This window comes from Pantherophis guttatus, chromosome 11 (genome assembly GCF_059756535.1).
Source record: "Pantherophis guttatus breed Tessera chromosome 11, ASM5975653v1, whole genome shotgun sequence".
NCBI classification, from domain to species: Eukaryota; Metazoa; Chordata; class Lepidosauria; order Squamata; family Colubridae; genus Pantherophis; species Pantherophis guttatus.
The window spans coordinates 26,515,138-26,539,237 of NC_142073.1; the positions used below are offsets into that span (position 1 = coordinate 26,515,138).

The window sequence follows — 24,100 nt, forward strand, 5'->3', positions numbered from 1 at the left end:
AATCCAAATTATTTTTGCTGCCTTTTGATATAATTCCCAATCAGGGAGCCCAAATCCTCCCAAGCTCCTTTTCCCTTGGAGTGTCTTAAAAGGAATCCTCGATTTCTTGCCCTCCCACAGAAAGTTTCTAATATGTTTGTTCAAGTCCAGGAAGAATTTTTTATCTAATGATATCGGAATGTTTTGAAATAGGAACAAAATTTTAGGTAAGATGTTCATTTTGATCGCTGCAATTTTACCAATCAGGGACAATTTGAGCCTTTTCCATCTTTCAAGGTCTTGATGTATTTTCTGCAGTAGGGGGATATAGTTATCGTCTTTTAATGAGGAGAATCTCACAGTGATCCATATTCCCAAATATTTTACTTTCTTAACTGCCTGGAGGCCTAATAAATTTTCCAATTCTTCCTTTTGTAGATCTGTCATGTTTTTCACTATTATTTTAGTTTTATCCTTATTGAGTTTAAGGCCCACCACTTCTCCATAATCCTGTATTTCCTGCATTAATTTTGAACTGGTTTTTAATGGATCTTCTATTATGAGGGCTATGTCGTCAGCAAAAGCTTGGGTTTTGAATGTTTCCTTCCTAATCTTTAATCCTTTAATATCTTTATTAGCTCTAATCTTTCTAAGTAGCACCTCTAGCGCCAAAATATAAAGTAAGGGAGATAGGGGGCATCCCTGCCTCATTCCTTTTTGGATCTGAAACACCTGAGTTCTGTCTCCATTCACTAATATGTTTGCCCTCTGGTTTTTGTAAATATTCTCGATCATCTTCCTAAAGTTGGTCCCGAATCCCATTAGGTCAATTTGATTTATCATAAAGGTCCAATTCAAATTGTCGAATGCCTTTTGGGCATCGACGAACATTAAAGCCAGCTGTTTTTCAGGGTGTTGTTCATAATATTCTATGGTGTTTAAAACTATTCTCAAGTTGTCTCTGATCTGTCTCCCTGGGAGAAAACCGTTTTGATCTTTATGTATCCACCGATTTAAAATTTTTTTAAACCTCTCCGCAATTATATTCATGAACAATTTGTAATCTGCATTCAGCAATGAGATGGGTCTGTAATTTGATATCTGCTTCAGGTCGGCACCTTCTTTCAGTATGAGCGTCAAATACGCTTCTCTCCAAGAATCTGGAATTTTTATGCCAGCAAGAGCCTCATTTAGTATTCCTAATAATTCTAATTTCAGGACATCATCGAATTTTTGATATATTTTCCCGGGGAGACCATCTGGGCCTGGGGTTTTGTTCTTCTTTATTTTGGAGAGGGCAGTTTTTAGTTCCTCTATAGTAATCTTTTCATTTAACATTTCCTTTTCTTCTTCAGAGATTAGAGGTACTTTGGCATCCAACAAATATTGTTCTACCTTGTTTGACTCAATTCCTTCATTTTTGTATAGACCTTCGTAAAATTTTCTTATGCTCTCTAATTTATCTTCTTCCTTCGTCAAAAGGTTACCCTGGGAGTCTTCTAATACTAATATTTGGGTTTTTTCCTTCTCTTTTTTTAATTTATACGCCAGCCATCTCCCCGACTTATTAGCGTTCTCAAAACAATAATGCTTGGATCTTTTTATTTTTTGTGCCATCTCCTCCTGGTCCAATAAATTCAATCTATGTCTCGCCATCGACCACTGTTGTTTGATCGCCTCATCTCCCGGGCATTGCTGGAGTTCATCTTCAACTTGTGATAGCTTCTTGGTAAGCTCTTCTCTAGTCTTTCTTTTTTCCTTGTTTTTGAAGGCGGTATATGAGATGGCTACCCCTCTCACATAAGCCTTCATGGTGTCCCACACAATTTCTTTGGCTGTCTCTCGATTCCCATTTTCTATGAAGAAGCGTTTGACTTCTTCGTTCAATTTCAGTGTGAACTCTTTTTCATTTAGCAAATTAGTCCTTAAGCTCCATCTCTGTTGTATTTTCTTGGTATCGTGATGCCAACTAATTTCAAGGAACTTATGGTCTGCCCAAGCATTTGTGCACATATTAACCTTTTTAATTTCTAGACCCAGTCTTCTGGTAGCCCAGACCATGTCTATTCTAGACCAAGAGTTCTGTGGCATTGAATAAAAAGTAAATTGTCTATCCTGGGGGTGTAAGGTACGCCACATATCTATTAGATTTATCTCATCCACCAAGTCAAAAAAGGTCTTTGGTAAGGGAGATCTTTTATTCTTTTTAGTTATGTCACATTTATAATCGCATTTTGGATCCACAATTCCATTAAAGTCCCCTAGCATACATATTTCATTATGTGCCCATTTTGCCAGCTGTTCATGCAATTTCCGGTAAAATTTCCCTTGTTTTTTATTCGGGGCATAAACCCCTACCAATAGCACTTAAAATTACCTCTCGTTATTTCTACTATAAGTATTCTCCCTTTTTCATCTTTATATTTACATTCTGCCTCTATTCCTTTCTTGACATAGATAACAACCCCCCTTTTTCTTTTCTCAGCTAATGAAAAGAATACTTTACCGAATTTAGTATAATTTAGATAGTTGGCTTCATCTTTTTTTATATGGACCTCTTGGATACAAATTATATCGGGATTTTGTTTCGCCAGTTTCGACAATATTATCTTTCTTTTTTTATAATCGTTTAGGCCATTCACATTTAGCGATAAGATCTTGGTATCATTCATTCCTAAAATTGGACTCTGGACTCTGGTTCTTATTTACCTTTTAAAGTTACTGCTCTCACTGGTCTAGATTTTTTCCCTTTTTCTTCTGTGTCTTCCTTTTTCTTCTCCTCTTCTATGTCTTCCCTTGTAATTTGTTCTTGGGATGTCTCTTCTTCCGTATTTACAATTTCGTTTTCCTCCTTACTAGTTTGTTCCTCTTCACCTCCCCTTAATTGCTCTAAGAAGTCTTGGGCATCACTTAAGCAGTCGATTTTAAATTTCCTCCCTTGCCAAGATATTAACATTCCTTCTGGCAAGAGCCACCTAAATATTATGCTCCTCCTATTTAGTTGGCTTGTCAGAAATCTGTAGTTTTTCCTCCTTTCCCTCACTCTCCTTGGAATTTGTTTTAAGATGTTCACTTCTTTTCCCCCATAGATAATTTTTTCCTCCCGAGCTATATTATACAAAATGTCTCTCACTTTTTTCCGAGCGAACCGAACGTGGACTTCTCTAGGGAGCCTATTTCTTCTCACGTAATTCGTTTGGACTCTGTACACCTCATCGATCTCTCGAATTATTGCTTGCTTATCTTGTTGAAGGGTCTCTGCGATCAACTCGGCCATCTTATCTCCTAGGTCCTCTTCTTTGTCTTCCAATATGTTTTGGAATCGCAGGTAAAACGAGGCCTTATCCATCTCGAGTTGTATCAGGGCGTCTTCTGTTTCTTTGTTCTGCGCCAACAGAGTTTGATCAACTATGTCCAATTTCTTCTCGTTTTTTTCAATCCTTTGTTCTGCTTTTTGGATTCTGTTCTCATTACTGGCAATCGAAATTTGAATCTCATTCATTTTAGCATCAAGTCCATGTATGTCTGTTTTCAATTCAGAATGGCTGTTCAGAAGTTTCTCTTGCATTGCAAGCATGGTTTCTTGTATTGTTAGCAGAGATGATTGTACCGTTTGCAGCGTTGGGGTTACTGGGGATTTATCTGTTTTCTGGAGACCTTCTACTGATTTCTGGGTGGCTGGAGATGACATTGCTAACGAGGGGATGGATGGCACTTTTTTACTAGTTTTTGCAATTGTTGATGTCAAACTTGCCATTTCTTTCAAAAGCGCTTTTTGATCTCTAATTATATTCTCTATCTTTCTCCAAATAATCATCCAATGGCGCTTGCCACCTTTTACTCCAGGGCACTGTCTTAAATCCTAGTCTCCTTTATTATTTCCCAATAAACTCTTAATGGATTTCAAATAAAACTTGATTTGTAAATTACTATAAAATGATCATTCTACGTTTCCAACAGACAGCAATCACTATATATAAGATTCTTATGGAGCTAAGTTCAACCTTAATATAATTGTTAGTATAAATGAAATAATAAGTTAATAAGTTAATAAATTCTCTCTATAGTTCTTATATATCTAAATTCAAACCTTAATATAAAATGTTAATATAAATAAATAACTAAATATTACCCATAGAAATAAATATTTTAGATTAGATAAATTAGATGAATATGGTAGATATAACTAGATAGATATATATAATAGATTAATTCATTAAATACAAATCTAAATCCTTATTTATAACTATGTCTAATAACTATTTGGTAAGATCAAAACTTAATTAATAAATTTATATATTCAATATTTCTTAACACTTAGCAAATCTAGTTAATAGTAATTTTTTTTTAGTGATTTTAAAAATACTTATAAAGGTCAAAGTCAAAGTTCTGAGTATTAGAATCACAAAATACTCGAAAAGAGAAGGAGGGAAAATAAATAAAAGTATATATATGTTGTTATACAGTGTTCGCGCAGTTGTAGGACTTCACCTCGCCACTCTACTAAGTTGCAATACTTCTCAATGGTAGATCTCACAGCTAGAGCGTCTCCTTGTCAGTCCTCTGCTGATTCACTCTTCCAGTTCAATGGACGCACTTCCTGTTTCTCTGAAGCTCTCAGAAGCAAATAAACAAATTTCTCCTGCTTCCTTTCCACCTCGATCGCCAAACACAACACCAACCGCCCCAATAGACTTTTCTTTTCTTTTCCTTCTCACCGCACCGTCTGGAGCTCTTTAAGAAGACGATCTGCTCCCTCCGTATCTCTCGTCAGCTCGTCGGGTTGTCGGGTCTCCGTAGTTGCGATCTGCTTTACCCTCTCCGTCGCCGCCTCACACCGAGTCAAGCACTCCTCTCCCGACTCCGCCGACCTCCTCTTTCAGCGCTAGATCACTCCAGGGTATGGGAATGTGGCTTTAGATCTGACACAGCACCTCCGATCTCCTTCTTAGCTTCCCGTCTCTTGCCAGCTATTGCAGCTTCAGGCCTGCCATTAGTGGCCGGCTCACCGCGTTGGATCGACAGAGCCACCCGGTCCAGCGGGAAATGGTCACACCCCACTTTCCCACTCGCCTGGCTTCCTCTCTTGTCCGCGGGACTCTCTGGGTCCCGCGCCCCCAAAGGGATCCCCAAAACGCGGTGATAAGAGGTGTTGAGGAGCAGCGAGCACTCACTCAACACCCTATCGCTGCAAGTCACCAACCGGTGACTTTTTATATAGGTTTTCTTTATCTGCAGTTGCCATTGTTAATTTGTAATTCCTTTCCCATAGTTCTCTAATTCTATTGTGTAACCAAAGTTTTTTGCCCATGTTATCATTGTCTCCTTTACTTCTTCATCTTCTAATCTGCTTTGCAATAAATAATAATACAATTTCTTAATCATTTTTTCATCTGTCCCAGTCAATATCTCATCCAATTCTGATTTTCCCAGATTAAAACCATACTGTTTCAAACCTTTATCATATCTTGATTGTATTTGCACTCGTGTATACCAATGTGTCTCAATCCCTTGCTTTTCTAGTTCTTGTTTCTGTTTTAGTTCTCCCTTCTCTGTTAAGATATCCTTATATCTCGCAATATTTTTCATGTTAATCATATTTGGATGCGTCAAAGCTTCCATCATTGAAAGCCACATTGGTATCTTCATATAATGTTTTTCTTTCACTCTCTCCCATGTTGTTAGCAAACCATTCCTTACATAATGTCTCTGAAAATACCCACATATCCTATTTTTCCTGTACCAAAGAAAAGCATGCCAACCTAATTGCAAATCATGTCCTTCCAGAGTCAATATTCTTGTGTTTCTCAATAAAATCCATTCTTTAACCCAGGTTAGCATCGCCGCTTGGTAATATAGTTCCCAATTTGGCAGACCAAACCCACCTCTAGTTCTAGAATCTTGAAGCAGTTTAAGATTAATTCTTGCTTTTTTCCCTTGCCATATATATATTTTCACATCATTTTGTTCAAATTCTCAAAATATTTTTTCTCCAGCTTTATCGGTATTGTTTGAAAGAAAAACTAAATTCTTGGTAATATGTTCATTTTAATTAATGCTATTCTTCCCATTAGTGATAATTGCAAATTTTTCCATTTCTTCAAATCTATTTCAATTTGATTTTACAATTTATAATAATTATCTTCCTTCACAGTAATACACCTTGAAGTTAATTGAATGCCCAAATATTTCACTTTCTTCACTATTTAAATATCTAACTTCTCCATTAATTGCTTTTTTGTTTTTCTCTCATATTTTTAACTATGATTTTTGTCTTATCTTTATTGATTTTCAATCCCGCTACTTCTCCATATTCCTCTATTTGCTCAATTAGCTTTGGACTTGTTTCTATTGGTTCTTCCATGATAAACACTAAATTATCCGTAAAAGCTTGTAATTTGTATTCTTCTTTTTTATTTTCATCCCTTTTATTACTTTGTCTTGTCTTATCTTTCTGTTTAAAATTTCTAATGTCAGTATGAATAATAATGGACATAACGGACATCCTTGTCTAGTTCCCTTTCTAATGTCCACTTTTTCTGTCACTTCACCATTCACAATCACTTTTGCCAATTGGCCTTTATAGTTTTAACCATGTTTATAAATCTATCCCCAAAGTCCATCATTTGTAATTGTGTAGTCATAAATTGCCAATTCATATTATCAAATGTTTTCTGCACATCCAAAAATAACAACGGCATTTGCTTCTCTGGGTATGCTTCATAATATTCCAATGTATCCGGTATAATTCGCATATTATCTCTAATTTGTCTTTTAGGTAGAAAACCATTCTGATCTGGATGTATAAACTCATTTAACAGTCTCTTCAATCTTTCAGCCATAATTGATGCAAAAATTTTGCAATCCACATTTAATAAAGAAATTGGTCTATAATTCTTTATTTGTTGTAAATCCGATTCTTTTGGTATAAGAGTTATATATGCCTCCAACCATGAATTCGGAACTTTGGCTTCTAATAATAAAACATTAAATACTTGTAACATTACATTGCTTAATACACCTTGCAGCATTTTATATAGTTCTGCTGGCAGTCCATCTGGTCCTGGTGTTTTACCATTCTTTTGTTTCTTAATTCCCTCCATCAATTCCATCATCGATATTCTTTTTTCTAACATCTTTTTAAATTATTCTGGAATTTTAGGTATTTTAGCTTTTTCTAAGTATTGTTCTATATTTCCTTCTGCCACCATCTCTTGCTGATATAAACTTTTATAATATTTATCAATTATTTTTTTCTTTTCCTCATTTTGATGACATATGTTTCCATCTTGATCTAATAATTGATTTTTCAATTTCTTTTCTTTTTCCTTTTTCATTTTATATGCCAACCATCGTCCCGGCTTATTCGCATTTTAAAAAAAAAATCTTTGTTAATTTGATTTTATTTGCCAGATCTTCATTTTCCATTAAGTTCAATTTATGTTTTTGCAAGTCCATCAAATTTTTTATTTTTTTGTCCTGTGGATTCTTCTGTAATTCTTTCTCTAATTTCTTATACTTCTCCTCCAACTTCTTTTGTATTTGTCTGTTCTGTTTAGTCCGTTTTCCTAAATATGTCATTGTCAATCCTCTAATATATGCCTTACTAGTATCCCATACATTTTGCCATGATGTGTCCCAGGGGTGAAATGCTACCAGTTCGGGAGGACCGGTAGCGGAGATTGAGGCTAGTTCTCCGTACCGGTAGCAATTGCTGCCTGAACCCGCGATCCCCTTCCCGATTCCAAACATGGGGTGTGCAGAGACAAAAAAAAGTGCACCGTGTTTCAGGCAGTGGATCTGGTCAGGAGGAAAGAGAAGTTGAGTCTGCTGAGAAGGGGGACAGGGGCGCACGGCTCTGTAATGTGCAGAAAAACACTTTCAGGCGGCAGTGCTACAATCTCCTCCCCGAATCCAAAGCACTTCTCAGTTCCCCGCTGCACATTGCAGGGGAACTGTCCGCCACCTGAAGTGCGACTCTTGAGAATTGCATTGGGGAATCTGGGCAGCGATGGCTGGAAAGGAGGAACGTTTCCTTTTAGGGGCTCCCATTCAGCTCAGCTTGGCTCCTGGGTGCAGAAAGGGCTTAGGCAGCGGCGGCGGCGGCTCCTCACATTGCTGGAGAGTGAAGTCAGCGTGGCCAGAGAGGTGACCAGCCACAAATCGTGGCACCCGCCTTGTTCCCCGAAGCTGCTGGGCAGATCCCCCCCCCGACCATCCCGAAGAGATTTGTTCCTCAGGCTGTGCTCTGTCCCTCCCCCCACAGCATGCGAGGGGTCTCTTTGGGGGAAAGTGAGTAGTCCCTGCACCTCTCGCTTGCAGGAGGAGGAGGAGGGCGGCGCCACCTTAAATGCTGGTAGGCAGAGGTAAAATACTTTTTTCCTTGTTTTCCTCCCCAAAATTAAGGTGCGTCTTATACTCCGGTGCGTCTTATACACCAAAAAATACGGTACACCTTCTCCTCCCCATCCCCCCCCCTCATTTTTCCATTTCTGTGCTGGATTCTGCTTCTGCAAGAGAAAGCTCCGATGTTCGCTTGGGTGGTGGAGGGAAACTCAAAGCGTTCTTGGCTTCAGAAGGGCAAGCCACAACCACAGAACTGGTAGCTAACATTTTTACATTTCAGCCCTGATGTATCTTCTTTTCTATTTTCTTTAAAGAAAAAAGTCAACTCTTTTTCATTTAGTAAGTTTTGGTTTAATGTCCATCTCATTCTTTTTCTCTTCCCCTTCCATATCATTGTTATTGGATTGTGGTCTGCCCATGTACTTGTTTCTATATTAATCTTATATATTTTAGAGATTAATTCTGTTGACATCCACATCATGTCTATTCTTGACTATGACATGTGCCTGTTTGAGTAAAATGTATACTGCTTTTCTTTCAGCTTTCTTTCTCTCCATGCATCTTGTAAACTTAGTTCATCTGTCATTGTATAAAATGATCTAGGGAGAGTCTTCCTTAATTTTTTATTCACTTTTGTAGATTTGTAATCTAACTCATTATTATCAATCACATTAAACTCTCCTGTTATGCATATATCTTCATATTCATATTCTAATATTTTTCTATGTAATTTCGCATAAAATTCTTCTTGGTTTTCATTTGGAGCATATATCCCTACCAATAGTATTTTTTGTGTGTGATTCATTACTATTTCTACCATTAATAGTCTTCCTTCCTCATCCTCAAATATTTGTTTAGATTGAATTGTCTTTTTAATATAAAATGATACTCCTCTTTTGCTTTGGCAAGCAAGCGTTGTATACAATGTCCCCAATTTTATTTGCTCCAAATAAAATTTTCTGTTGTTTTCTAATATGGACTTCCTGGAAACATATAATCTCTAATTTTAACTTCTCTAATTTGTTAAATAGGCTAGACTGATGTTATGGGAGAGAGGCAATCTGTCATGTAGTCAGGCCCTATGGCATGTAGTGGAAGCAACATATTTATATGTGTCTTTTTTGTTTTTTTCAATGTTTTGTTTATCTTTGCATTGCTTTTGTAAGATTTCTTTTTTCTCTTTGTATTTTAACTTTCTGAATAAAATAAAAATGTGTGGAAAAGTGCTTTCTTTGACAGCAAGGATCCTCCATCACTGTCTTCTGATCCAGAAGAGGAAGGTCAGGTGGAAAGCAAGTGCAGCAGAAATGGCTGTGGACCAAGGGAGGTAATTGGGGGAGGACAGGGGACAGAATACGACTGACTCTCTTAAAATGCTTCCCAGTGAGCACTCAGCTGAAAATCCTCAGAGTTTCAAAAAAGTCTTAATTTTAATTTAATTTAAATAAATAAATGATAACTTACCTTTGGGGAAACTGATGTCCAGGGCCACATCATAGGCCTCAGCAACAATCTGTATATTTTCAATCTGAACAATCCCCAGAATATTTTCTGCATCAGAAACCTAAAATTACCACAAGGATTGTTATTCCGATGGACATCATAGTTGACAGGGTCAGCCCTTGGTGCTGCCTGCTGAAGACCAGAGCCTGTCAGCCTGTCAGCTCTCTTTCATAAATACACTCCTACATTAATATGTAGGAGCTGCCAAGGGTATTGTGTGTTTAAAGGGGGATATATATTTGATGACTAAATAGCAAATAAAGAATTGGGGAAGAACACTGTTCCAGCCACAGATTGTGACAGAAAAGGCACAATTCCTAAGACTTGATAGATGATCCTGTCAGCCCGTCAAAGTACACCAGAATAAGAAACCAAAGTCCTGTGGGTCAATATTTCTTTTACTATAAGGTTACAGCAACAAAATCTTGCAAGCCAGAAGGCATCCCCCACCCTTTTATCTTTCTGAAAACTGTGGGGGGTGGGGTGTTGTCTGTGCTGACTTGGACTCGGATGGCTTTTGGCTGATGATTTTGCCTTGTTTGCTGCTCTTCTCCTGTCCCTCAAGATTGCCACTTCTCCCCATCAGCCTCCATGTCTAACCCCCTCATGTTCCTAGATCCTCTCCTCTCCCAGCAACTCCCCAAGAGCCCACAAGAAACCCTGTAATAAGGCTGTATTATCTTGAGGAGCAAATTCCTCTCTTGTTCTTGCTGCTTCTGCGGGGCTGCCTGTCCTTCCTATTCCCATGCCAGAAGTTGCTGCCTGAGGAGGCAGTACTCCCTCCAGTCCCATGTCTCTGGTGCAGATGGAGCTGGACATCTTCCCTGCCCTACTTAGCTCTGTGTGCCCTGCAACCCAGAGAAGGCAGGCCCTGGCTCCTTTTGGGTTGCCCCAGCCTCTTTCGATGGCAGTACTTGTCATGGAGGGGATTTGTTGAGAAACTGGTCATGAAATGGAAACTTAGCAAAATCCTTTCATCTCTTGCTAATGGTCTCATCACAATCAAATCCAGCAAGGTTTCTGAGCTGTATGGCTTGCTTTGCCCTGTCCCACAGAGGACTCACCTCCAGCCGGATAGCCTTCTTGAGATTGAGGGCCTTTGTGGCCTTGAAGTTGACCAGCAGGCAGTGCTCAGTGAAGGGCTCGATGATGCCAATGTCCTCAGACAAGCAGAAGTCGTCACCAATGTTCTCCAGGCCGCTGATCCGCCAGGCGACTGGCAGGGGAGTCACATTCTTTAAATAAAGTGACTTCGTTTCCTTTCTGTAAAAACAAGAGAAGCCGGGCAGATGCTAATATATTTTGAAACCCTAACTTCAGTCTCTCTGCAGTATTAGGCCTTGTTTTTCTGAATTATTTTATTTGGATTACTTTTCAAATACGAAGTTATTAATTTATATATGTTAATGTATCTTACTTATTAACTTTATTGAATTTGTATGGCCACCTATCTCATCTAAGTGACTCTGGGTGGTTCATACAGATTTTTAAACAAACAGTCCAATAAAACATTAAAAATCAATTTATTATATAGAAACATATAAAACATATTAAGAGTCTCTATAATAATTTACAAAACAAAACATCACAATCAGCAGCAGAATCCTTTCTACCTCAGCTCAACACAGCCACTGTAAGAGCCTCCTGCCATTTCCAGACACCCCTTCCCCAAAACAGTGGCAGAGTCATGTGTGCAGAACCTTGTTAAAGGCTGGGAAGGTCGGGGCCAATTTAAGGTCTGGGAAGCAGAAGGTGCTCACAGGGCAGGGGCCACAACAGGGAAGACTCTCCTCCTGGGTCCCACTACATGACCTTGTTTTGTAACTCATAACATGCCTCTCCTGCTGATCCTGATGCAAGGGGTAGAGGTGACAGGAGAGGGGCAGTCCCTTAAATAACCTGCATTAGAGAACAGTAAGCAAGTACAGTAGGAATACAGTAGGAATACACTGGCTTTGCCAAGTGCCCTCACAGTTGCCAGCACTAGTGCACTGCTTTTGATATTTATTTCCATTATGTGTCTGCTTACTCTCTTCTGTTAAATCGCGGGCGGTTGAAGAAAGGACTCGATACAATGTGCACTGGATACACTTTATTTAGCTCCGTAACAGCAATGGCCACTCCAGCCCCGGCAGCCCTTTATATAGCCAGGAGCTGTCCACGGCTTCAGCCACTGATGTGCCTTTAAATTTCCCGCTCTCAGGACTAATTCCTGATTGGCTTATTTAAACTGTCACTTGATATTTAACATCTTCTAATCCCTTTCTCTTCTTTTCTCTGCAAGAGGAGAAAAAGGAAAGACATAGAACAATGTCTACAGTCTTTCTGACTGTAATGGTGATCCCATGACTGAGGGATGCTGCTAATGTAAATGGTTGTAATGTTATTTTTTTCAGGACAATTGAAATTTTGAATGGTCACTGAACAAGTAGTATCAAGGATGACCTATACTGATAATATTGGGTACAAAAAAGAGCCAAGAAAATTATACTGAGAAATTTTAAAAAGTATTATAATCCTGAATATCAAACAATGTGGATGTCAATAGAATTAATATCTAAAAGACAAAAGATTGATATAGAAACAAGTACATGGGCAGACCACAATCTAATAACAATGACATGGAAGGGACGTAAGAAAAAAGAGAGATGGACATTAAATCAAAAATTATTAAGTGAAAAGAGCTTTCAACAATACATGGAAAAAGAATTGACTTTTTCTTTAAAGAGAACAGGAAAGAAGATACATCACTACAAAATGTGTGGGACACTAGCAAAGCATTTATTAGAGGATTGACAATGACATATTTAGGAAAACGGAATAAGCAAAATAAACAAATGCACAAGAAATTAGAGAAGGAGTACAAGAAGTTAGAGATGGAGTTACAGAAAAATCCACAAGATAAAAAGATTAAGAATCTGATGGACTTGAAAAAACACAAGTTGAATTTAATGGAAAATGAAGAGTTGGCAAACAAAATAAAATTTACAAAGCAAAACTTTTTTGAAAATGCAAATAAACCAGGATGGTGGCTAGCATATAAAATGAAAAAAGAGAAAGAAAAGAAGCTAATAAGTCAGTTATTAGACCAAGATGGAAATGTATGTTACAAAAATGAGGAAAAGAAAAGAATAATTGAGAAATATTATAATGGACTGTATAAACAAGAGACAGTTGTAGAGGAAAAGATAGAACAATACTTAGAAAAAGCCGAAATACCTAAGATTCCAGAAAAAATCAAAAAAATGTTAGAAGAAAGAATATCAATGATTAGTAGAGGGAATTAAAAGACAAAAGAATGGGAAAACATCAGGTCCGGATGGATTACCAGCAGAGGTATATAAAGTGCTACAAGATGTATTAAGTAATGTGATGTTGCAGGTATTTAATGAATTACTATTAAAAGCCAAAATTCCGGACTCATGGATCATGGAGGCATATATAACCTTGATACCAAAAGAAGAGTCGGATCTACAACAAGCCAATATCCCTATTAAATGCAGATTATAAAATTTTTACATCAATTATGGCTGAAAGATTGAAAAAAACTCTTAAATGAGTTTATACATATGGACCAAAATGGTTTCTTACCGAAAAGATTAGAGACAACATGTGGATTATATTAAACACTTTGGAATATTATGAAGCACATTCAGAGAAGCAAATACCTTTACTGTTTTTAGATCCACAGGAAGCGTTTGAATTGGCAATTTATGACAATACAGTTAAAAATGATGGACTTTAGGGATAGATTTATAAATATCATTAAAACTATATACAAAATCAATTGGCAAAGGTGATGGTAAATGGCAAAATGACAGGAAAAGTGGATATTAGAAAAGGAACAAGAGAGGGTTGCCCATTATCTGTGCTATTATTCATCTTGACACTAGAGACTTTAAATAGAAAAGTGAGACAGGACAAGGATATAAAAGGAATGAAAATTAAAAAAGAGGAATATAAATTGCAAGCATTTGCGGATGATTTGGTGTTTATCATGGAAGATCTGACAGAGACAGCACCAAAGCTGCCAGAGCAAATAGAAGAATATGGAGAAGTAGCAGGATTGAAAATTAATAAGGATAAGATAAAAATATTAGTAAAAAATATGAAAGAAAATCAACAAAAGGAAATAATGGAGAAACTGGACATTCAAATAGTGAAGAAAGAGAAATATTTGGGTATTCATTTAACGTCAAGATGTGTAACTATCAAGGAAGATAATTACTATAAATTGAAAAATCAAATTGAAACAGACTTGGAGAAATGGAGGAATCTGCAACTATCATTAATGGGAAGAATAGCATTAATAAAGATGAACATATTACCAAAACTGTTATTTCTCTTTCAAACGATACCAATAAAATTGGAGAAAAAGTACTTTGAAAATTTGAAGAAAATAATATGGAAATATGTATGGCAAGGAAAAAGAGCAAGAATTAATATAAAAATGTTACAAGATGCGAGAACTAGAGATGGGTTTGGACTACCGAACTGGGAACTATATTACCAAGCGGCAGCATTAACACGGATTAAGGAATGGATTTTATTGAGAAACATAAGACTATTGACGTTGGAGGGACATGATTTACAACTAGGTTGGCACACTTTCCTATGATATGGGAAACAAAGGATACATCCATATTTCCAGAGACATTATGTAAGAAATGGTTTGTTATTAGTGTGGGAGAGAGTGAAAGAAAAACATTATTTGAATATACCAATGTGGCTTTCAACAATAGAAGCTTTGACATATCCAAATATTATAAATATGGGGAATATTGTTAGATACAAGGATATTTTAACAGAACGGGGAGAATTGAAACAAAAGCAAGAGTTGGAAAAGCAAGGGATTGAGACAGATTGGTATACAAGATTGCAAATACAATCAAGATTTGAAGCAGACCATAGACAGTATGGTTTTAATTTGGGGAAATCAGAACTGGATGAGATACTGACAGGAACAGATGAAAAAATGATTAAGAAATTATATAATTATCTATTGCGAATTAAATTAGAAGATGAAGAAGTAAAAGAAACAATGATAGCATGGGCAAACAACTGGTTATACTATTGAATTGGAGAAATGGCAACAATTATGGGAGAGAAATTATAAATTAACAATGGCAAAAGCATATAAAGAAAATTTGTATAAGATGTTTTATAAATGACATATGCCACCAGAAAGATTAGCTAAAATCTTCAAAGATAAATCAGATAAATGTTGGAAATGTCAGCAACTGCCGGGATCATATGTGGGATCATATCAATTACCATATGTAGTGGACATGCAAAGAAGCAAAGAACTATTGGGTTAAAAAACAGATATGGTTAGAGGAAATTTATTTTATTTTATTTATTTATTTATTTATTTTATTTATTTATTTTATTTAATTTATATGCCACCCTATCTCCAACGGACTCAGGGCGGCTCACAACAATAAAATCCACAATAACCACAGTGCAAAATTAAAATACCCAATTAAACCTGATAAAAATTAAAAACCCATATAAAACCCCATCAGTCCAGGCTGGGGGACTTGAATAACCAAGTTTTTAATTCACGGCGGAAAGTGAGAAGGTCAGGGGCCAGCTGGAGCCCCAAGGGGAGTTGATTCCAGAGGGTGGGCAGCTCACAGAGAAGGCTCTACCCCTGGGGGCCACCGGCTGACATTGTCTAGCCAATGGCACCCTGAGCAGGCCCTCCCTATGGGCGCGAACTGGGCGATGGGAAGTTGTTGCTGGCTGCAGGTGGTCCGCCAAATATCCTGGGCCTAAGCCATGTAGGGCTTTATAGGTCATCACCAGCACCTTGAATCTCACCTGGAGGGCAACCAGCAACCAATGCAAGTCGCGCAGGAGAGGTGTTACATGGGAGTATCGGGATTCTCCCATCATAACCCACGTGGCTGCATTTTGCACCAGCTGAAGCCTCCGAGTGGTCCTCAAGGGCAGCCCCATGTAGAGAGCGTTACAGTAGTCAATACAGGAGGTGACTAGCGCATGAGTAACTGTGCGTAGAGCAACTCAGTCCAAGTAGGGGCGGAACTGGCGCACTAGACGAATCTGGGCATATGCCCCTCTGGTCACGGTCGTTATATGGTCTTCTAAACTCAACTGTGAATCCAGGAGGACACCCAAGTTGCGTGCCCTATCTACAGGGGGTAAAACTTCATCCCCTATAGCCAACGATGGAACCTCTCCTTCGGACTGAGATGCTGGTACCCACAGCCACTCGGTCTTGGCAGGGTTGAGCCGAAGCCTGTTCCTTCCCATCCAGACCTGTACCGCTTCCAGGCAGCGGGCCATCATGTCGAGGGCATCACTGGGTTGGTTCAGGGTGGAAATAAAAAGCTGAGTATCATCAGCGTACTGGTGGTACTTCACCCCAAAACCACGGATGGTCTCCCCCAGTGGCTTCATATAGATGTTGAACAGAAGGGGGCGAGAGAACAGAACCCTGGGGCACCCCACAAGTGAGGGGCTTCAAGGTCGATCTCTGCCCCGCTGCCAACACCGCTTGCATTCGACCCGAGAGGTAGGAGAAGAACCACTGTAAAATGGTGCCTCCCACTCCCAGCCCCTTGAGGCGCCGCAGCAAGATACCGTGGTTGACGGTATCGAAGGCCGCCGAAAGATCTAATAGGACCAGAACAGAGGAATAACCTCTGTCCCGAGCCCTCCAGAGATCATCCACCAGCGCGACCAATGCCGTCTCCATGCTGTATCTAGGCCTGAAACCCGATTCGTACTGGTCGAGATAATCCACTTCATCCAGGGCCAGCGGGAGCTGACATGCCACCACACTCTCAACAACCTTCGCTAAAAAGCGGAGGTTGGAGACCGGACGAAAATGACTCAAAACAGCTGGATCCAAGGCCGGCTTCTTGAGGAGGGGCCTCACCATCATCTCCTTCAAGGTGGCCGGAAAGCTTCCTTCCCCCAAGGAAGCCGTTATCACCACCTGGATCCAGCCGCGTGTCACCTCCCGAGCTGAATAAACCAGCCAGGAGGGGCATGGGTCCAGCACACAAGTGGCCGCACTCAGCTTCCCCATGATCCTGTCCACTTCCTCTGGGGTAACAGGATTGAACTCTTCCCAAAGCACAGGACCCGCTGCCTCCTCACCGTCTGACTCTGTGCAGTCAGAGTCCAAGCCGCCCCGAATCTGAGTGATCTTGTCCAATAGGTGCTGGCTAAACTCCTTGGCTCACCCTCGCAGAGAGTCTTCCCTCACCCTCTGATTCAAGAGGGAGCGGGACACCCTAAACAGGGCAGCCGGGCAATTTTCTGCAGACGTGATGACATCGGCGAAGTAGCGATGCTTTGCCGTTGCCAACTCCACCAGGTAGGCCCGTGTGGCCGACCTTAACTGGGACCGGTCAGATTCGGAACGACTGGCTCTCCAACGGCTCTCTAGGCCTTGCCTACGTCGCTTCATCCCCCGGAGCTCCTTGGTAAACCAAGGTGCCAACCAGGATCTGCGTCGTGTCAGAGGCCGCAAAGGAACGACCCGGTCAAGAGCCCTGGCAGCAGCCTCATCCCAGGCATCCATCAGGGTCATGACCAGGGCGTGGGAGAGAGAGAGAGGTATCATCCCAAGCTCCGTCTGGAACCTTTCCGGGTCCATCTGGCGCCTGGAGCGGAACCAGATGGTCGGCTCCGCCTCCAGGAAATGCTACAGCAACGAATAGAGCTAAGACCAGAGATATTCCTATTGGGAATACTACTGGAGAAATATAGTAAAGAAGATATGTATTTGATTATTCACATAATAACAGCGGCTAGAATATTTTTTGCAAAAAACTGGAAAGCAGTCAAAATCCCGTCAGAAGGAGAGATAATATAGAAAATTTTAGAATGTGCAGAAATGAATAGACTAACATTGAGAATAAAAGATAAAGAGGAATCGATGTATTTCAAGACATGGGGAAGATTTTATGATTGGTTAGAAAAGAAATATAAATAAAGATAGAGAGAGGAAGTGGATAGGGAAAAGACAAATAAGAGAAAAGATAAATAAAAAGAATAGAAACTCAGATGATGCCTAGGTAAATGGAAAGGGGAAACGGGGGGGGGGGGGAGAAAAAGTGTTACTATAAAAGTGTACATGAATGATATTAAACAAAAAAGAATTTGAAATGAAAATATATGTAAATAGAAAATCGGGGCTGCTCGAATACCACTCTAGATTAAATTGAAAATGGATACAACAAAGGAGTGGGAAAGGAGAAAGGAATAGAGAGAGGGAAGGAGGGGAGAAGAGAGAAAAGGAGAGAGAGGGATAGAAGAGAGGGAAAAGGAGAGGAAGAAAAGGGAGGGGAAAGAAGAGTAGGAGAGAGGGTTAAAAAGGGAGCAAGAAGAGAGGAGTGGGGGAAGGGGAGGGGAAGTAGAAGGGGAGGAGAGGAGGAATGAAGAAAGTAGAAAGGGACAGAAGAAGGAAGAGGAGGGAAGAAGAGGAAAGGTTGTGGTAAAACAAAGAAGAGAAAATGGTAAAAGAGCAGCCCCGAAAAAATAAAAATGAAAGTTAAAGGATAAGATGAATGATCAATGATTAATGATGGATAAGAGACTATACACTTAAATATGTTTATGAGAAATAAAAATAAAAAAAATATGTAAAAAAAAATCAATGGACTTTAGAAATGTGTACAATTCATTCATTTTTGAAAAGGCTATTTTTGTTACTAAACAAAAAATGAGTTCCATAAGTTTCCTTTTGGCATAGTTTTCCTAATAGTTTACAAGAATAGACATCTACACAAGACAAAGATGATAACTAAAAAATTATCTATAACTCAAAGAGAAGAGTTAGGGAGGATAACGGGGTTTGAAGTAGTTAAAAAGGTTAAGTATTTAGGAGTATATATTGCAGCCTCAAATACGAAATTGTATAAAAATAATTATGAAATTCTTTGGCAAAAAGTACAGAAAGAAATGGAAAAATGGAAAAAGTTATAACTATAACTACTGGGAAGGATAGCAGCAATAAAAATGAATGTACTACCTAGGTTTTTATTTTTGTTCCAAATGATACCAGTGCTTAAAAAAGATGGAAATCTGATGGAATGGCAGAAAGGGGTTAATACTTTTATTTGGGCTGGGAAGAAACCAAGAGTGAAACTGAAAATTATACAGGATATACGTGAGAGAGGAGGTCTTAAAATGCCTAATTTAAGATTGTATTATGAAGCAGCAGCTTTATCACAAATTAGTGATTGATTTAACCTAACTGAAGAAAGAATGTTAAACATAGAAGGTTATGATTTGTTATATGGATGGCATGCTTATTTGTTGTATGAAAAAAAAGTGGATAAAGTGTTTAAGGGTCATATACTCAGAAATGCATTGTTGAGGGTTTGGAAAAAGTACCAATATAAGCTGAACTATACCTATATGGGCAAATCCCAGACATGCAATAGAAAATATAAGTATAGAGCAAAAAATAGAGGTGATTACCTATAAAGAGCTTCTTCTTTTGGAAAGGGGTAAATTGCAACTGAAATCTCTAGATGAATTAAAAGAAGAAGGGATAATTTATACTTGGTTTCAGTATGGTCAGCTTCAAGCTAGATGGAGGGAGGATCAAAAAATTGGGGTTATGCAAAATGAGGAAAATTTGGTGAAACAGATTAGAGATCAAAGTCAGATGCATATTAAAAGGTTGTATAATGCATTACTGGAAATAGACTCAGAAACAGAATTGGTTAAGGATTGTATGATAAAATGGGCACAAAACTTTCAGGAACCAGTGATGATGGAAACGTGGGAAAAGATTTGGGTCAGAAATGTTAAATTTACGCAAGCACAAAATTTGAGAGAGAATTTTTATAAAATGTTTTATAGATGGCACTTAGATCCTAAAAAATTATCATGTATGTACTCGAACTTGCAAGCTAAATGTTGGAGATGTGAATGTAATGATGCAACCTATTATCATATATGGTGGACCTGTAAGAAAATCAAGGCATTTTGGATAAAAATTTGGTGGGTGATACAGAACATTTTGAAAAGAAGGTTGAAATTTACTCCTCAATTGTTTCTATTGGGTATAATTACGGACTGTACAGTTTCAGAGACTAAATTGATTTTGAACTTAATATCAGCAGCTAGGCTGCTGGTAGCTCAATATTGGAAGAAGGACTCTTTGCCTACTATTGAAGAGTGGATATTGAAAGTAACAAACCTAGCAGAAATGGCAAAAATCTCAGTGTATTTGAAGGACCACACGCAAGAAAGATACATATCGGAATGGAGAAGATGGATTAATTATATTCAAAATAAGTATCAGACAAGAAAATATCAAATAGCTTATGAATGAATGTTAGTATTAGAAGTATTTGGTTATCTGTAGTGGAGTTAAGGTTTCAGTGGGGGAGGCAGTACTTTGAGGATAAGTAGATTAATCTAGTTTATGTTTGATTAAATGCAATACCTTGTATTTTGCTCTGGGAAGTCGGGGGGGGAGGGTGGGATGGAGGGGGGGAAAGGGTGGAGGGAACATGGGGGAAAAAATTTTTGTATTTCTTTTTTGTAAAACTTTTCAATAAAAAAAAGAATAGACATTTTTTGCGCAATTTCATACATTGTTGTCACATGACAAAAATGTAATATCGATCATTGGGTGATTTACACTGCCATCTTCAGTTTTTTTCTGTTTATTTTTTATTTTTCCTCTTTGTTTTAGCTGTACAATTTCATTAATTGATTGGTTAGCTATTACTATTGTTTTGTTTCTGCATGTTGGTTTTTTTGTATTTGTCTTTTAAAAATTTCAACCATTTTTTTTACGTCTTTAGTGGTGAAAGGAATAGGATGGAATAGAAATGTGAAATTCTGTACCCAGCTAGGAAATACACAAGACACAAATTTAAGATGGTGAAGAACTAGCTTGGCAGTGGTGCATGCAAAACAGATCTCAGCATCCTTCTGGACCACAATTTAGCAGCTTCTAAAGCAGCTGGTCCCTTGGGGTACAGGAGGAAGAGCAGAGTCTGGGTCTGAGATGGTAAGGAATCATTCCACTCTACTCTCTCCCAATCAGATCATATCTGGGAAGCTGTATCCAGTGCAGCTTAAAAGTGATAGTGACAAATTGAAGGAATTTGGAGGAAGAGAAGGGTAAGAACTAGAAACCAGCCCTGTCTACACAATCCTTCGATAGTTGAAGGATTGTTCATATTTACTCTATAGAAGAGATCTTTGAGAGGAGGCATGATGGATGTCTCAAGAACTGTCACACAGAACAAGGAGTGGACTTATTTTCTGTAACCCCACAAGGGCAGGAGCAGACCGGGGAAGGGTTGATAAAAACTCTTTGTAGCTAGACATTTGGAGGAACTGCTTGACTTTAGGAGCTATCAGCCAGTGAATCCAGCTGCCAATGATGTATTGAAAGGCCAGTTGGTCATTTGCCAGAGATGCTCAAGTGGAGGCAGCAGTGAGCTGGGGGTTAGACTAAATAATCTCCACGTCGGTTCCAACTGTAAGACCTCCACAAACAGTGCCATGGAATTTCTTTTGTTAAGATGAAGCAGGAAGGACCACAAGTCCATGCTCAACATACCGTTAATATGTTTCTAGTCTCTGGCCACCTAGAGTAGGCTGTCCCACTCAAACTGAAACCTTTATTGTTAGCCCCTACCCCCATTGGCACTGGGCTTTTACCATTGAAAAATGGAATGGAATAGAATTGAATGGGAATGGGAATGGGAATGGGAATGGAATGGAATGCTTTATTGGCCAAGTGTGATTGGGCAACAAGAAATTTGTCTCCGGTGCATAAATTCACAGTGTACATATATATAAACAGCAAGTAATATGACCTATTAATCAAGGTTTTGGGAAATCAGAGTCCTCTACAAAGCCCTAAGCAGGAGGGCCATTCACTGTTGAAAAGCAGATGGCCGCATTCATTGATTCCCCCAAACCAATCCCAATCAAATAACTTATATTTAGACTTTAGCAGCATTATGATATCTAAGGCCAGAAGACTGGTCTAAAATCTCCTAAAATATCCCCCCCCCCCCAAAATGTTCCATGACAATCCAGGTGAAGGGAAGAGGCACATAATGAGTGGTCATCAACAAACAGATGGCTGAAATAGGCTGATCTCCTAAAGCCCAACCTGTGCAACAGCAACTTCTCAAAATGCAGTTGTCGGCGGTCCAGCTCCACTTCTGGGCGAACCCCTTGGCAACAGATCCGGAAGGTGACTGGCTCCGGATTCTCCTTCACACAGCAAACGATGCTGTCTTCGAACACACCAGCTGCCGTTGGATAAGCCCAGATGGTCAACACCTGGAAGGACAGGAAAGGGCCCTGAGTGGCATCGCCTCCTGGGCAAAGGCCGTCAGGGAAAGCAGTGCCTGCTGCCCTTACTTGCTTCTGGTTTGGCTTCAGCATCAGCATGGGCGGGTCCAAGAGGTAGGTGACTGCCCTGGAGTCATGCTGGAAGAAGAAATGCACTTCGACCTCCAAAGGGGAGATGTTGAGAATGGTGAGCTTTTCAAAGTGGTTGGGATATCGTGCAGCCTTGTACCTAGAGAGCACAGGAGGGAGGCAGAAGAGAGAAGACAGAGGCCAAAGGGTCTTTTGGTTGCTGCTATATTTATTGTCGTTTCAACCACCTTACTGAGGTTTTGTTGGTTGTTTATATTGTAAGCTTATACTATAAGAGTCAGTTGAGCTAGGCAGTTCTATAAACTTGATTAAATCAATGAATAAATAAATAACACCTAAAGACCCTGTGATCCTGACGTTACACATTCTCTTAAGTATCTTCTTTTAGACATATGAAAAGGCAATTCAGCTTATACTTCCTTCTCCACAGTCAGGCTATTCTGGCTACTGTGTCAGATCCCTATACTGCCATTCAAATGGAGGGAGGGGGGGAGCATGGGCATAAGCTGTATTTTTATAACCTTTTTCCTGGCGTCTAAGCATCCTGCAGTATTCTCATCTTCTTTGGAATGTAATAAGGCCATGTGGATTGTTTCAGTTTGCTAAAAGCGGAAGAAGATCCTGGGAATGGCTCCTTATCTGTTTCTCAAGATGGCCGTTACAATAAACATCTTCATATCTGTGGATTGGCTAGATCCACATTCGGATGGGAGGGAGGGATTCTAAAGCCCTATTTCTAACTGTGTAGTTTGGGAGGGAATTTAGAGTCTGCTTCGCCTGTTCTGCTATCACTTCTTCTCAATAAAAGGTTCCTTTTGAAATACCATGTTTCAAGAGTCTATACATTCTTGGGAAAGGAGGAGAGGCAGGTCCTTACAGAAAGCAGACTCTGCAAAGTAGGTCAACCCGGAGAAGCACATTTCTTCCTACTGTGGGGACCTTGCAACGACGTCCAAGCAAAGGAGCGAATGAGGAGAAATCAAATACTACGTAGATATCTCCACCATCGCTCAACCCAAAGCATACTCCTCATACCTAATCGTGGAGTTGGGGATACCCCAAAAGGACTCCAAGAAATTGCGCTGGTCACCTGGAATTGGGAGGAAAAGAGACAGCTGGGGCAGGAGGACCCAAGGAGTCACCTTAGCCCAAAGCCCGACTGGAAATTAGAGCTGGAAGCCCTGTCTGACCAAGAGGAAACTTTAGAAGAAACCAGGAGGGGGGACCGACTGAAGCACCACATCAATCAGCTGATAATAGAGGTGCTAGAAAACATCAACCTGAGGGGGGAACGGGAACCACCACCCAGAGGAGCCAAAGCCCCAGACCCCGCCGCAGGGAATCAAGCCAACACTGCTTAAATAGCCGCCGCCGCAACAACCCCCCCTTACGATCTGAGCTGCTGCGAATACACCAGGTCAGCCCAGGAGTTGGAGAGACAGGCACCACCCTTAGAAGTGAAGTTCGATGGAAACCCGCAACAGCTAGGATTCTTCATGGCACATGTACTCACCTACATGCAAGAATACGGGTGCGCATTTCAAACCCAAGGCAAGTGCGCATTTCAAACCCAAGTACGAGTCGTGACGCTCGTGTTAGAGGGAGCCATGGCCAGATGGTTACCCTGCACAACACGGATGCCGCAGAATTGAGAAAACTTCAACAGATTCATGATGGCGCTACGTCACCGTTTCGAGGACCCCCTTACTGACCGAAAAGCCAGAGACTGAATTAAAATGGTGAAGCAAGGGCGACGATCCATAGGTGAATACACTAAGGAGTTCTGGGACCTGGCCTGCCGCGTCGACTGGCCAGAAGACATCCTGGTGAGCTGCTTCAAAGATGGATTAAACAATGACCTCTACAACGG

General features: G+C 39.7%; 1 protein-coding gene across 6 annotated transcripts in view; it reads right to left on the reverse strand.

The window, feature by feature from the left end:
- HYDIN (HYDIN axonemal central pair apparatus protein) overlaps positions 1–24,100 on the reverse strand; it is a 416,706-nt gene that overhangs the window by 65,498 nt on the left and 327,108 nt on the right. For all 6 annotated transcript variants that reach the window (XM_087877179.1, XM_087877178.1, XM_034425679.3 and 3 more), the window contains 4 exons: positions 22,210–22,369; positions 21,956–22,128; positions 10,893–11,091; positions 9,790–9,889 (listed from right to left, as the gene is read on the reverse strand). In XM_087877179.1, the coding sequence (XP_087733305.1) occupies positions 9,790–9,889; positions 10,893–11,091; positions 21,956–22,128; positions 22,210–22,369 (632 nt within the window). The remainder of the gene's footprint in view (positions 1–9,789; positions 9,890–10,892; positions 11,092–21,955; positions 22,129–22,209; positions 22,370–24,100) is intronic.